General features: G+C 42.4%; 1 protein-coding gene across 1 annotated transcript in view; it reads right to left on the reverse strand.

The window, feature by feature from the left end:
- EIF3H (eukaryotic translation initiation factor 3 subunit H) overlaps positions 1-15,405 on the reverse strand; it is a 521,148-nt gene that overhangs the window by 42,544 nt on the left and 463,199 nt on the right. Inside the window, exon 6 of the mRNA XM_053715305.1 lies at positions 6,852-6,972. Within this exon, the coding sequence (XP_053571280.1) occupies positions 6,852-6,972 (121 nt within the window). The remainder of the gene's footprint in view (positions 1-6,851; positions 6,973-15,405) is intronic.

Raw genomic sequence — 15,405 nt, forward strand, 5'->3', positions numbered from 1 at the left:
TACCTACTCACAATACAATACATACATACTCACAATACAATACATACATACTCACAATACAATACATACATACTCACAATACAATACATACATACTCACAATACAATACATACATACTCACAATACAATACATACATACTCACAATACAATACATACATACTCACAATACAATACATACATACTCACAATACAATACATACATACTCACAATACAATACATACATACTCACAATACAATACATACATACTCACAATACATACTTACAATACATACATACTTACAATACAATATATCAGTGTTTTCCCCAGGACCTCTTTAATGGGAGCAGCACCTGCTGCTAACATTTTTAGCCAATATTATCATTAGCTAATTATAAAAAGGTAAATGTTAATTGCATAAATTATTAAATAATTTTGTCAAATTGTGCAATTAATTTGTGCTTTGGATAGCAGAATAATTTATATTAGAAAGTATTATACTGCCCCCACATGGTTATTTCATACCACCAGCCGGCAGGCACAATTTTCTGTGGAGAACATTTTACATAAGTATACACAGTACAACTTTCATCCTAGCTTCAATATGCCATAAACCGTTTGTGCAACATATAATTATTTACATTGTATCGGTATATTGTCACCCCTTCACGTAAACAACAAACAGAGATTTACTCGCTAATGCAAACATCTGAGTTTGGGTTAAAGAGTGCACATAGTTATTAGTGGTATCTTATTGGATTAAACTAACATGCCCGCAAGAATATAACATTCATTGTAAGATCTCCATATCACCCCTTTGGGCAGGACCAGCCCACATGGCATCAAAACAATTCTGTGTGTATATACTGCAGTGATTAAATAGTACAAATAGTTATCCTATATACTATAAATATACTCAAAGCAGGCAACAAGGAATTAAAATGATACATGTCCCACCACAGGGTTATATGTTTTATTAGAGAATCTGTGAAACAGCCATAAACTCAACAACAACTTTTGTTAAATCTTAGTAATAGATATATCAGGTTGACAGACACATCACATAAAATAAAGAGGCACACAAAGCATATAGCAGACTATCACAACATAATGATAGGAGTACCTTCCGTCACATCATCTGGCAGAATTTGTAATAGGCACAAAGGCAATGTCATGTTAGATAAGCAGACACAAACCCACTCCCAGACAGGCATTACGTATCCCTGATCCACCATGAACAAGATGGAGAGGCCTCCCACACCTAGCGTAATAACCATCATGTGCAATGGAAGAACCGGGGGAAATAAAGACTGTAATGCCAGTCCAGACAGCATTTAGACCACACTGATACACCATGTTCAATTTGTATAACCATCTTGCCTCACAGCAGAGTCATCTTTTAGCACAGTCACCCCCTTGTTTCAATGGGGGGCATATGATCTATTAGTATAAAACAGTATTATCCCATTTTAATTCTGCCTGTCTTCAGTGCCAGTCTAATTGCTGGCCTGTGATTGGCCATTGTAGTTCTAATGCCACAAAAAAGGTTCAACATGTAGACCACAATATATTTAGTACATATAGGAGGTATAAAATCCTGGCTCATTAATTTGCTAAGAATTGCAAGACTTTTTTTTAAAGCAATTCCGAACTTATTCAAAAACAAATTATGCTTACCTGATAATTTCCTTTTCTTCTGATGTAAAGAGTACACAGCTGCATTCATTACTTTTGGAAACTAAAAACCTGGCCACCAGGAGGCGGCAAAGACACTCCAGCCAAAGGCTTATATACTCCTCCCACGCCCCTCATCCCCCAATCATTCTGCCGAGGAACAAGGAACAGTAGAAGAAATATCAGGGTGAAAAGGTGCCAGAAAAATATATGGACGCCCCACATAAAACACGGGTGGGGAGCTGTGGACTCTTTCCATCAAAAGAAAAGGAAATTATCAGGTAAGCTTAATTTATGTTTTTCTTCTTAATTGGAAAGAGTCCACAGCTGCATTCATTACTTTTGGGAAAACAATACCCAAGTTATAGAGGACACTGAATGCCAAGACGAGAGGGTACAATAGGCGGCCCATACTGAGGGCACCAGGCCTGAACCTCAACCGAAAAAAAAAAATCCAGCTTCGTCCGAAGTCGAGAAAATATTTTAAAAGGAAAAGCCCCAATGACACTGACTCGCAGCTAGTCTAGAGCCAAAAGAGAGCCCGCAAAACAGACTTGACTGAGCCAACAGTATACCAAGAAACACCATTGCCCAACAGACGGTCCCCTACTGCACACTTCCCACAAATGAAGGGAACACCAGCCTAAACCCCTAAGGGGACAAGATAAAGAGGAACAGAGAAAACCAAAAGGTCCCTAATACAAAAAAGAACACCTCCAAGAGTGGGCCCAGCTCACAGAGAACCAAACAGACCCAAACAGGGAAGGAGGCCACGCCTATACCAAGCGAAACCCAGGATAAGACCGAGCACAGAGACAGAACAGATGTCTCTCCAACATCCTGCAAGCATGGAAAGCAAACGAAGAGGCAAAGTCCTCCCAGCGCCTGTCCATAGAATACCAAAGTACTCGACCGTGAAAGTGCGTAACAGACCCAGGTGAAAACCCCAAGTTTAAGAACACAGAGTCAATAACAGGACGACACAGAGGGAGCTTGCAAGGAAGAAGCAGTCTTTAAAGGGACAGTTAACACCAGAATTTTTGTTGTTTAAAAAGAAAGAATCCCTTTATTACCTATTCCCCAGTTTTGCACAACCAACACAGTTATATTAATATACTTTTTACCTTTGTAATTATCTTGTATCTAAGCTTCTGCCGACTGCCCCTTATTTCAGTTCTTTTGACAGACATGCAGTTTAGCCAATCAGTGCTCAGTCCTAGGTCACTTTACGTGCATGAGCTCAATGTTATCTATATGAAACATGTGAACTAATGCCCTCTAGTGGTCAAAATTTATTCAGATTAGAGGCAGTCTTCAAGGTCTAAGAAATTAGCATATGAACCTCCTAGTTTTAGCTTTCAACTAAGAATACCAAGAGAAAAAAGCAAAATTGGTGATAAAAGTAAATTGGGAAGTTGTTTAAATTGCATGCCCAATTTAAATCATGAAAGTTTTTTTTGGACTTGACTGTCCCTTTAAGAAACAGACCACACAAAACAGCCCCTTGACATAGGGCACGCTCTAGGCAACCTAAGCCGCCGAACCTACTCACAGGTCCCTAAAAAAGGTTAACACAAAACCTCCATCGAGGCCCCCCCGAGAAGGAGAGTATACCCTCAGAATCCAAAGGAAGAGTAAACCCTCTCCAGTAACAGGAGCAAGGAGAAAGGAAAACCCATCTCCTAGCAGACTGAGCAATGAGGATAGATTCAACAAGCTCACACATCCATGAGACTGCGACCCTTAGACCGCTCTGACATTCTGACCTGCAGACCCACACCCAGCTGGACCAACCCAGCCACAATGATCCATTACAGGGGAACAAAAGAATCCCGAAACTGGTACAGGAACGAGCTTAAAGATACAGCCATCCCCCTAGAGTACAAGTACAACCCGACTCTGAAAATAGACAAGGCCATAGACCTAAGGATCTATCAAAATAAGGCCCCACAGTCTGACTTGAAGCCAGCAAGACCCCAGGTGGAACCTAAAGAAAAAGGGAAGAGGCCGGAAGGGCAACAACTGTCCTCAAGGCCTGAAGCCGACTAATTGGGAAGAAAAATCCCCAACGCAAATGTCCTAGAAAAAGGATTCCCCTACAAGTAGCTCGCCAGAGGCACAGCCAACCCATTCGCCTGCAGAGCAGGGAATCCACGGGTACACTGGCAAACTGACCAGGGGAATGCAACCCTAAGGCGCACCAGAAATTGGAAATCCAACGCCAGCATCTGGTTATGAACCCACAACCCTTGAGGCGCAAGTCACACAGCTAACCCCTAGATGACATGGAATATTCTGTTGTAAAGAGTAAGAAATACTCCTAAAAACCAGGCCAACCCTGACCCGGTCAGGTAGATGGAGCAAGGATATAGCCCAAGTTCCCACTACCATGGAACACCCCGACCAACCCTGAGATCCAAGATTCCAAAACAACCCAAGACTGGGTCAGGAAGAAGGCCAAGCAAAGCCTCAGAAAGCATAAGTCTCAGGGAGAAAAACAGGTCTGGTTGCCTAATAGTCCAGGAAACCTTACCCAGGAACCAAACATCCCAACTGGCTAAAAAGCCAGAAAAGGGAAATGGACACATATCCATAGAATCTGGATAGTGAGGGGAATGCGAAAGTCCTGACCAAAAGAAGAAACCACCCCTAGCCAAAGTCCAACGCTCCAAGGAGGAGGGCTAGAAGTCGTATGAAGAGACTTCCCAAAGCCTCAGGACAACAGAAGGGATACCTCGAGATCCACAAAACCCTACTAGAAGGGCTAGTCTCCTCATCACCTCCACATAGGCAGAGGACACAGGGAAGAGAAAGGCGCTAAACCTTACCAGCTCCGGGGAACCCCAAGCTAAACAAAGTCCCCACAGGGATCAACCATCATCCGGGACACCGACCCCTAAAAGGAGATCTAACTCACCCGGAGACATGTAAGGAGACCCAAGGCCTCATAACTCAGTCAGACCATCACGTCCAAGAGTAAAAGCTGTATCTAGATACGGCTTACACATACACCTACAAGTTGCCGAGAGCTGCAATAGGCTTCAAAATGCAAAAACTGCCCGCATGCTGGACAGCTATCCATACAAGCTGTTGGATCAAGTCCCAACAGGATCATCCATAGACCTAAAACTGAAGGCCAAACCACTCAACAGCAGTGATGAGGCCTAAGCCCAACAACCCTGCCCACATGGAGTAGGAACTCTAAGTTCAGATGAAATCGGATGTCCGATAGTGACGCAGCGGAACACTCCCCCGACCAGTCATCTATGACAGGAGGCTATAAGGACTGAGACAATCGTTCCCGCCTCACGAACCCACCGGTTCTTCTCGAATGCTTAGTGGAACATGAAAAAAAAAGATAACCTGAGACCTCAGCGCTTCTACTGAACCAGCTCAGCAGAACAGCGCCACTCGTCTGAACAGCCGCAAGACCAAACGAACCCGACAGGACCAGCCTATACCAGGGGTCCTAACCGGCAAACTTTATAAACTGTACCTCATAGGGGAAAACGAAAAAGACATTTTTAAACATAGGACTAACATGTCCAAACAACTTCTGCAGAAGTAACAAAGAGTATCAATCCTAGAAGGTTCCCGAAGGAAACAAAAAACAAAAGATATCAATAAAATACAAAATAAAAGATAAGGCAACCCCCAAAGGTTAACTCCCAAAAAAGACACGGGCCTACCCATAGGACCAGCCAAACAGAGCCCCATCTCACATAAACTGGGAAAGAACTCAAAATAAAGACAGTAGGAGATTACCTCATCCCCATATGTCTAACGAGTTGTACCATTGGGACCATCAGACTGAAAATTCCCATATCAATTAACTATAGGGTCATTCAGTGACTCAAACGGATGTCTGAGCAATACACGAAGGCGCGCAATCTGGAACCGAAAGGCACAACACTCTGGAACAGAACCCTCAGGATACTGCGGAGGCCCACCCCAAGGCGGAATACCCGGGACAATAGGGCACAAGCACATTCTCAAAGAAACGTCTGGACTCTGCAGACGAGCCAGCACAAACATTATCTGAAGGCGAAAACGTGCTGCAAGCTCCGGGGGGAACACACCACCCCGCGTGGAGGAGCCATAAACTGGGTTTCCCGCATGAGTAGGAGGAAGAATCGGTAGGGAACTCGCTCCCAGGGAGACAGGACCCGCAGAGGCAGACGGCTCAGCAGATCCCCGATTCCCTGAGCCTGAGGAACCGGATGCTCTCATATGGCATATGGAACAATTCTGATTGACAGGAGTTAACTAGGCTAAACAGGATTCGTCACCGGACACAGAATCTGAATCAGATATGATAATCGTCTCGGTATCAGAATCATCTAACTAAATCTGAAATGAGCAGTCTCAGCATCAGAATCCCCCATAACTATAAAAACTTCCAAAGGCCTCAAAGTTCCAAACCACGAGCCCATAAACCTCACACATAAGCAGGTTGAATAACATAACAAACATGATTATAAACCCCCCCTCTCTAATAACCCATCTCAGGAGATATTAACCGATCGATTCCAAGATCTAACAGAGACTCACTGAGACCCTTATGTTATAAGTTAAACCCGCGAGGAGCTTAGCCTCACGGAAACATTCACATTACAGTACATAGAATAAAGTAAAATGAAACTATCTTACCAGAATCAATGCCATGGAACAGGAACACAGCTTTTCAAGTGTGACGAATAGTAGCATCGCCTCCGCCATGGACTTGAGAGAAGAAAGAAGGCAGCGGAGCTATGTTCGACAATGCTGATTGCTTTAGGAGCTGTTAATATGAGTGAGGATGGTTTCGCAGAAAGAAACTTCCTGCATCTCTGGACTCTAACTTTCATCCAGGCCCTCACTGAGAGACTGACAGGACTACTTAAAACTCCTGTCCCATGCCGAAGAATACTACCCTCCTTAAGAGACAAAAACAAAAATTAAAAATTCTGACACGTCTCTGCCAACCTCCTGGGTGAAAGGCAAAGATTGACTGGGGGATGACGGGAGTGGGAGGAATATTAAAGCCTTTGGCTGGGGTGTCTTTGCCTCCTCCTGGTGGCCAGGTTCTTATTTCCCAAAAGTAATGAATGCAGCTATGGACTATCCATTTAAGAAGAAAATATCTTCCATCTTTTTCAAATGGTTATTCTGTAGCTCTCAGAAGCTAATTTGTTTCTATGATGTGTAACACACATACCTGATGCTTTTGCTGAGTCTGCTTGCTTGCATTCCTCAAATACGTGTTGAATTTTACAATATCCTGGCTCATTTCATCTACTCTGTCCATCAGAAGCTGAAGACTTTTCTCTAGATGATTACTGCACATTTGAAAGAAACAAAACCAAAGTTAAACTTTTTTTTTATTACATTTTTTTTTAGAAGTTTTCAAAACATATAATACACATTGAAAATTAAATGTCCATTATTCTCAAGGGACGTGTTACAGTAGATTAAAGAACCATAACAAATACGAGCATATTACACAATAGTCCTCATGTTAACTGAGAAAATTTAACCGAACATCAAATATCATAGCCACACAAAATTAACATGTCTCCAACCTGTAGACAAATCATAAAAAAAATAATCTTGCATCAGTAGCATTGCTTGAACTAATAGTCTACATCGCAAATTGAATTATAAAAGTGAAACCTCATTTTTATTTATATTCTCTAGTATCTATTCCCCTTAGATAAAATATGGTCCCATGTGGGCCTAGTTACTTAGATGAATATAGAGGAAGTAGTAGATAAAATAAGGGAGGGATTATTAATGGCCGCAAGATTAATATAAATCTATAATAGGTATCGGGGAAAAGTACTATGGAATCTGTGTTCCTTTGTTTAACGGGTAAACAAAATCTACGCGTTTATGGGAATTATAGTCACAGGGAGAAATCTATATATATTGTCTTATGCCAAAAAAATTACTAGATTGTTATCTATTGGCTATTATCTAAATCTATAAAGGAAAATGTACTGAGCTGAGCAAGCTAAAAATAAAGCAGACCTCATAGTAATAACCAGCGAAGCAATATAGCCTTTAAAAAAATAACCCAATGTCTAATGGGGGCTTTTGGACCCCCAATGTAGCTACCAGAATATAAAACAAGGGGATTATATGTATGTGAGGTCAATTTTGGACCATAGAAGATATGTAGACTAATATAAATACAGCCTTTCTATACGAATAATATCCACTATAAAGCTCTAATAAATGCTCTATGTAACTCCCTGATATTATTTAATGACCAGTGTCGAATGACTTCTAGGGTATCCTGGTCATATCTGGTGTACTCGCTCAAAGACTTTAATAATAGTAGGTGTTAATATACATTTGAAAAAACATAATTTATGCTTACCTGATAAATTCCTTTCTCCTGTAGTGTAGTCAGTCCACGGGTCATCCATTACTTATGGAATATTTCTCTTCCTAACAGGAAACTGCAAGAGAATTACCCAGCAGAGCTTGCTATATAGCTCCTCCCCTCACCTGTCATACTCAGTCATTCGACCAAGCATACGAGAAAGGAGGAACCATAGGGTACAGTGGTGACTGGAGTTTAATTAAAATTTAGACATGCCGTAAAAACAGGGCGGGCCGTGGACTGACTACACTACAGGAGAAAGGAATTTATCAGGTAAGCATAAATTATGTTTTCTCCTGTTAAGTGTAGTCAGTCCACGGGTCATCCATTACTTATGGAATACCAATACCAAAGCTAAAGTACACGGATGAAGGGAGGGACAAGGCAGGAACATTAAACAGAAGGAACCACTGCCTGAAGTACCTTTCTCCCAAACACAGCCTCCGAGGAAGCAAAAGTGTCAAATTTGTAAAATTTTGAAAAAGTGTGAAGCGAAGACCAAGTCGCAGCCTTGCAAATCTGTTCAACAGAGGCCTCATTTTTAAAGGCCCAGGTGGAAGCCACAGCTCTAGTAGAATGAGCTGTAATCCTTTCAGGAGGCTGCTGTCCAGCAGTCTCATAGGCTAATCGTATTATGCTACGAAGCCAAAAAGAGAGAGAGGTAGTCGAAGCCTTTTGACCTCTCCTCTGTCCAGAATAAACGACAAACAGGGAAGAAGTTTGACGAAAATCCTTAGTTGCCTGCAAATAGAATTTCAAGGCACGGACTACGTCCAGATTATGCAAAAGTCGTTCCTTCTTTGAAGAAGGGTTAGGACACAGAGATGGAACAACAATCTCTTGATTGATAATCTTGTTAGTAACTACCTTAGGTAAGAACCCAGGTTTAGTACGCAGAACTACCTTGTCTGAATGAAAAATCAGATAAGGAGAATCACAATGTAAGGCAGATAACTCAGAGACTCTCCGAGCCGAGGAAATAGCCATCAAAAACAGAACTTTCGAAGATAACAACTTGATATCAATGGAATGAAGGGGTTCAAATGGAACGCCTTGAAGAACATTAAGAACTAAGTTTAAGCTCCACGGCGGAGCAACAGACTTAAACACAGGCTTAATCCTAGTTAAAGCCTGACAGAAAGCCTGAACGTCTGGAACTTCAGCCAGACGTTTGTGTAGAAGAATAGACAGAGCAGAAATCTGTCCCTTTAACGAACTAGTAGATAAGCCCTTTTCTAAACCCTCTTGTAGAAAGGACAATATTCTAGGAATCCTAACCTTACTCCATGAGTAACTCTTGGATTCGCACCAATGTAAATATTTACGCCATATTTTATGGTAAATTTGTCTGGTAACAGGCTTCCTAGCCTGTATTAAGGTATCAATAACCGACTCCGAGAAACCACGCTTTGATAGAATCAAGCGTTCAATCTCCATGCAGTCAGCCTCAGAAATTAGATTTGGATGTTTGAAAGGACCCTGAATTAGCAGGTCCTGTCTCAGAGGCAGAGACCACGGTGGACAGGACGACATGTCCACTAGGTCTGCATACCAGGTCCTGCGTGGCCACGCAGGCGCTATCAGAATCACCAAAGCTCTCTCCTGTTTGATCTTGGCAATCAAACGAGGAAGCATTGGGAATGGTGGAAACACATAAGCCATGTTGAAGACCCAAGGGGCTGTCAGAGCATCTATCAGCACCGCTCCCGGGTCCCTGGACCTGGATCCGTAACAAGGAAGCTTGGCGTTCTGACGAGACGCCATGAGATCCAGATCTGGTTTGCCCCAACGACGAACCAGTTGAGCAAAGACCTCCGGATGAAGTTCCCACTCTCCCGGATGAAAAGTCTGGCGACTTAGAAAATCCGCCTCCCAGTTCTCCACGCCTGGGATGTAGATCGCTGACAGGTGGCAAGAGTGAGACTCTGCCCAGCGAATTATCTTTGAGACTTCCAACATCGCTAGGGAACTTCTGGTTCCCCCTTGATGGTTGATGTAAGCCACAGTCGTGATGTTGTCCGACTGAAATCTGATGAACCTCAGAGTTGCTAACTGAGGCCAAGCTAGAAGAGCATTGAAGATTGCTCTTAACTCCAGAATATTTATTGGGAGGAGTTTCTCCTCCTGAGTCCATAATCCCTGAGCTTTCAGGGAATTCCAGACTGCTCCCCAGCCTAGAAGGCTGGCGTCTGTTGTTACAATTGTCCAATCTGGCCTGCGAAAGGTCATCCCCTTGGACAGATGTGGCCGAGAGAGCCACCATAGAAGAGAATCTCTGGTCTCTTGATCCAGATTTAGTAGGGGGGACAAATCTGAGTAATCCCCGTTCCACTGACTTAGCATGCACAATTGCAGCGGTCTGAGATGCAGGCGTGCAAATGGTACTATGTCCATTGCCGCTACCATTAAGCCGATTACTTCCATGCACTGAGCTACTGACGGGTGTGGAATGGAGTGAAGGACACGGCAAGCATTTAGAAGTTTTAATAACCTGGCTTCTGTCAGGTAAATTTTCATCTCTACAGAATCTATAAGAGTCCCTAGAAAGGGAACTCTTGTAAGTGGTAATAGAGAACTCTTTTCCACGTTCACCTTCCACCCATGCGACCTTAGAAATGCCAGAACTATCTCTGTATGAGACTTGGCAGTTTGAAAACTTGACGCTTGTATCAGAATGTCGTCTAGGTACGGAGTCACCGCTATGCCTCGCGGTCTTAGTACCGCCAGAAGTGATCCTAGAATTTTTGTAAAGATTCTTGGAGCCGTAGCTAATCCGAAGGGAAGAGCTACAAACTGGTAATGCCTGTCTAGGAAGGCAAATCTCAAATACCGGTAATGGTCCTTGTGAATCGGTATGTGAAGGTAGGCATCCTTTAGGTCCACCGTGGTCATGTACTGACCCTCTTGGATCATGGGAAGGATGGTTCGAATAGTCTCTATTTTGAATGATGGAACTCTTAGAAATTTGTTTAGGATTTTTAAGTCCAAGATTGGTCTGAAGGTTCCCTCTTTTTTGGGAACCACAAATAGATTTGAATAGAATCCCTGCCCGTGTTCCGTCCGCGGAACTGGGTGGACTACCCCCATTAGTAAGAGGTCTTGTACACAGCGTAGAAACGCATCTTTCTTTGTTTGGTTTGCTGATAACCTTGAAAGATGAAATCTCCCCCGTGGAGGATAAGTCTTGAAGTCCAGGAGATATCCCTGGGATATGATCTCCAACGCCCAGGGATCTTGGACATCTCTTGCCCAAGCCTGGGCGAAGAGAGAAAGTCTGCCCCCCACTAGATCCGTTTCCGGATAGGGGGCCCTCTCTTCATGCTGTCTTGGGGGCAGCAGCAGGTTTCTTGGCCTGCTTGCCCCTGTTCCAGGACTGGTTAACTTTCCAGCCCTGCCTGTAACGAGCAACAGCTCCTTCCTGCTTTGGAGCGGAGGAAGTTGATGCTGCTCCTGCCTTGAAGTTACGAAAGGCACGAAAATTAGACTGTTTGGCCTTTGATTTGGCCCTGTCCTGAGGTAGAGCATGGCCCTTACCTCCCGTAATGTCAGCAATAATTTCTTTCAAGCCGGGCCCGAATAAGGTCTGCCCTTTGAAAGGAATATTAAGCAATTTAGATTTAGAAGTCACGTCAGCTGACCAGGATTTAAGCCATAGCGCTCTGCGCGCTTGGATGGCGAATCCGGAGTTCTTAGCCGTAAGTTTGGTTAAATGCACAACGGCATCAGAAACAAATGCGTTAGCTAGCTTAAGTGTTTTAACCTTGTTCATTATTTCATCCAATGGAGCTGAGCGAATGGCCTCTTCCAGAGACTCAAACCAGAATGCTGCCGCAGCAGTGACAGGCGCAATGCATGCAAGGGGCTGTAAAATAAAACCTTGTTGAACAAACATTTTCTTAAGGTAACCCTCTAATTTTTTATCCATTGGATCTGAAAAGGCACAACTATCCTCCACCGGGATAGTGGTACGCTTAGCTAAAGTAGAAACTGCTCCCTCCACCTTAGGGACCGTCTGCCATAAGTCTCGTGTGGTGGCGTCAATAGGAAACATTTTCCTAAATATGGGAGGAGGGGTAAAAGGCACACCAGGTCTATCCACAGATCTCTCACAGCTTCCTATCTGTTAGGCTGCAAGAGAATGACTGAGTATGACAGGTGAGGGGAGGAGCTATATAGCAAGCTCTGCTGGGTAATTCTCTTGCAGTTTCCTGTTAGGAAGAGAAATATTCCATAAGTAATGGATGACCCGTGGACTGACTACACTTAACAGGAGAAAAAAACGTAAATGGAGAGTTTGAAACATAGTTAAACGCCACACTTAGGCCTTTACAAAGGAGATTTGAACATACTTAAGAACTCAACTCCTATTAGTATATATGGCTTGTGGGCCAAATTAGCTAAAATCGCTATATAATAGTTGGGTAAAATACCAATACCCAACTTATGCAGTCTCAAATTATTACCTTGAGTTGCTCCAATTGTTAATGTTTTAAAATTGGACTCAAAAACGGTGTCCTGTCGCTGCAGGCAGCAGAACAAGAGGAGCAATCACACGACCTATTCTCCCAGTAGAGCACAAAAAGTACTATACAATGCCATTACTGGAGTACGTGTGTGTCTCATGACCCTTTAATATAAGAATAATTATGTCCTGACTTAACCCAGAGATTGAGTGAGCATGTAGATCTAAACATTAGCCATTGTTCAAATTGTATAAATATCCCTGGTCTGCAAACTCCCATTAGAGACCCAGTTTGAGAGGACTCATCTGAAGAATATGTTACAAAAAATGGTGGACGATTAAGTCTAATTACGCCAACCAGCCATGCCAACAACAGTAGCAAACACATAGAACCCCTTAAACCTGTCTGTGATGACCTTGTATCTAAGCCTCTGCAGACTGCCAACTTATCTCAGTTCTTTTGACAGACTTGCATTTTAGCCAATCAGTGCTGACTCCTAGGTAACTCCACGTGCGTGATCACAATGTTATCTATTTGGCACACATGAACTAACACCCTCTAGTTGTAAAAAAAAAAGCAAAATGCATTCGGATAAGAGGCGGCCTTCAAGGGTTAAGAAATTAGCATTTGAGCCTCCTATGTTTAGCTTTCAACTAAGAATACCAAGAGAACAAAGCAAAATTGATGATAAAAGTACATTGGAAAGTTTTTTTTTTAAATAGCATGCCCTGATTCATGAAAGTTTAGATTTGACTAGTCAGTCCCTTTAATAGAGTCCTTTCACTAAAATAATAAAGTATTGCAATTTGTATCTACATCCAATATACTTCACGAAAGAGAAAAATAAAAAGCAGCATGTTAGTACGTGTTACACAGGACCTCAGACGTGTCTTCCTCACCCTATACCACCAGACAAAAGCTCTGGATTTTGTCCTTTACAGCAAGTGAAATGGTTGTTAAGCTGGGCTTTCTTTACACAGCGTACAACAGACACTGCAGCCTGGCCTCAGACAAGGGCTAAATTGAATGATAAAAAAAAGTAGATGAGGTGCCTTTAGAGTTTATATTTTCCTGTATGTGACTATGCTGTTGTCAGCAACTTGCACAGCAAGCAGGCAACAGAATATGCAACATTTTGGCTTCTGGATCTGTATTCGCTCTGTTGCCACTTGAATGTTCCTCCAAAACAGACTGGTGTTTTTGTTTCCTCTGGATTGCTTAGTCAGACATTTGCTTCAATGCAATGTCTGTCAGAATCAAGTGACAAGGAACAAAACAGAACCCTAGATGGCAAGTTACAAATTCCAAATGTGCACTAATCGTATATCACTTTTTACAACATTAGCCCTATGAAACAAAATGAGTTGCAAGAGCAGATTTTATGTGAATCTCTGGGACTTGGGCACTAAAACACTGAAACAGGGAGTTATTGTTAGAGACTGGAGTAATGTAGTGTTTGCTTCCGTCGCCCGGGAAACAGGGAACTGAAAACAGATAACTTAAACAGATGTGGTCAGAGACATGAAGTAACTGATAAGTACGCTCCAAGTGAACAGACGGTTTTTCCATATATCTTGTGATATGCTCCCATTTGTCTAAGAACTGCTAACATTTTAGAGGGACACAAATATTTGAATAAATAAATTAAGATGGATATTTAAATTAAAATCATTTTGAGGAATTGGTAAACTATGCTAGTGTTTTACAGAGGTGTGGATTTGAGAGAGATAAATACAAGTGGCCCAAATGTATTTATATATTTTTAAAAAGTAGTATTAATGATGGGTCACAATACTTGAAAAAAAAAAAAAAAATGTGTACAGGGAGTGCAGAATTATTAGGCAAGTTGTATTTTTGAGGATTAATTTTATTATTGAACAACCACCATGTTCTCAATGAACCCAAAAAACTCATTAATATCAAAGCTGAATAGTTTTGGAAGTAGTTTTTAGTTTGTTTTTAGTTATAGCTATTTTAGGGGGATATCTGTGTGTGCAGGTGACTATTACTGTGCATAATTATTAGGCAACTTAACAAAAAACAAATATATACCCATTTCAATTATTTATTTTTACCAGTGAAACCAATATAACATCTCAACATTCACAAATATACATTTCTGACATTCAAAGACAAAACAAAAGCAAATCAGTGACCAATATAGCCACCTTTCTTTGCAAGGACACTCAAAAGCCTGCCATCCATGGATTCTGTCAGTGTTTTGATCTGTTCACCATCAACATTGCGTGCAGCAGCAACCACAGCCTCCCAGACACTGTTCAGAGAGGTGTACTGTTTTCCCTCCTTGTAAATCTCACATTTGATGATGGACCACAGGTTCTCAATGGGGTTCAGATCAGGTGAACAAGGAGGCCATGTCATTAGATTTTCTTCTTTTATACCCTTTCTTGCCAGCCACGCTGTGGAGTACTTGGACGCGTGTGATGGAGCATTGTCCTGCATGAAAATCATGTTTTTCTTGAAGGATGCAGACTTCTTCCTGTACCACTGCTTGAAGAAGGTGTCTTCCAGAAACTGGCAGTAGGACTGGGAGTTGAGCTTGACTCCATCCTCAACCCTCAAGGCCCCACAAGCTCATCTTTGATGATACCAGCCCAAACCAGTACTCCACCTCCACCTTGCTGGCGTCTGAGTCGGACTGGAGCTCTCTGCCCTTTACCAATCCAGCCACGGGCCCATCCATCTGGCTCATCAAGACTCACTCTCATTTCATCAGTCCATAAAACCTTAGAAAAATCAGTCTTGAGATATTTCTTGGCCCAGTCTTGACGTTTCAGCTTGTGTGTCTTGTTCAGTGGTGTTCGTCTTTCAGCCTTTCTTACCTTGGCCATGTCTCTGAGTATTGCACACCTTGTGCTTTTGGGCACTCCAGTGATGTTGCAGCACTGAAATATGGCCAA

The sequence above is a fragment of the Bombina bombina genome, chromosome 5, assembly GCF_027579735.1.
Source record: "Bombina bombina isolate aBomBom1 chromosome 5, aBomBom1.pri, whole genome shotgun sequence".
NCBI lineage: Eukaryota > Metazoa > Chordata > Amphibia > Anura > Bombinatoridae > Bombina > Bombina bombina.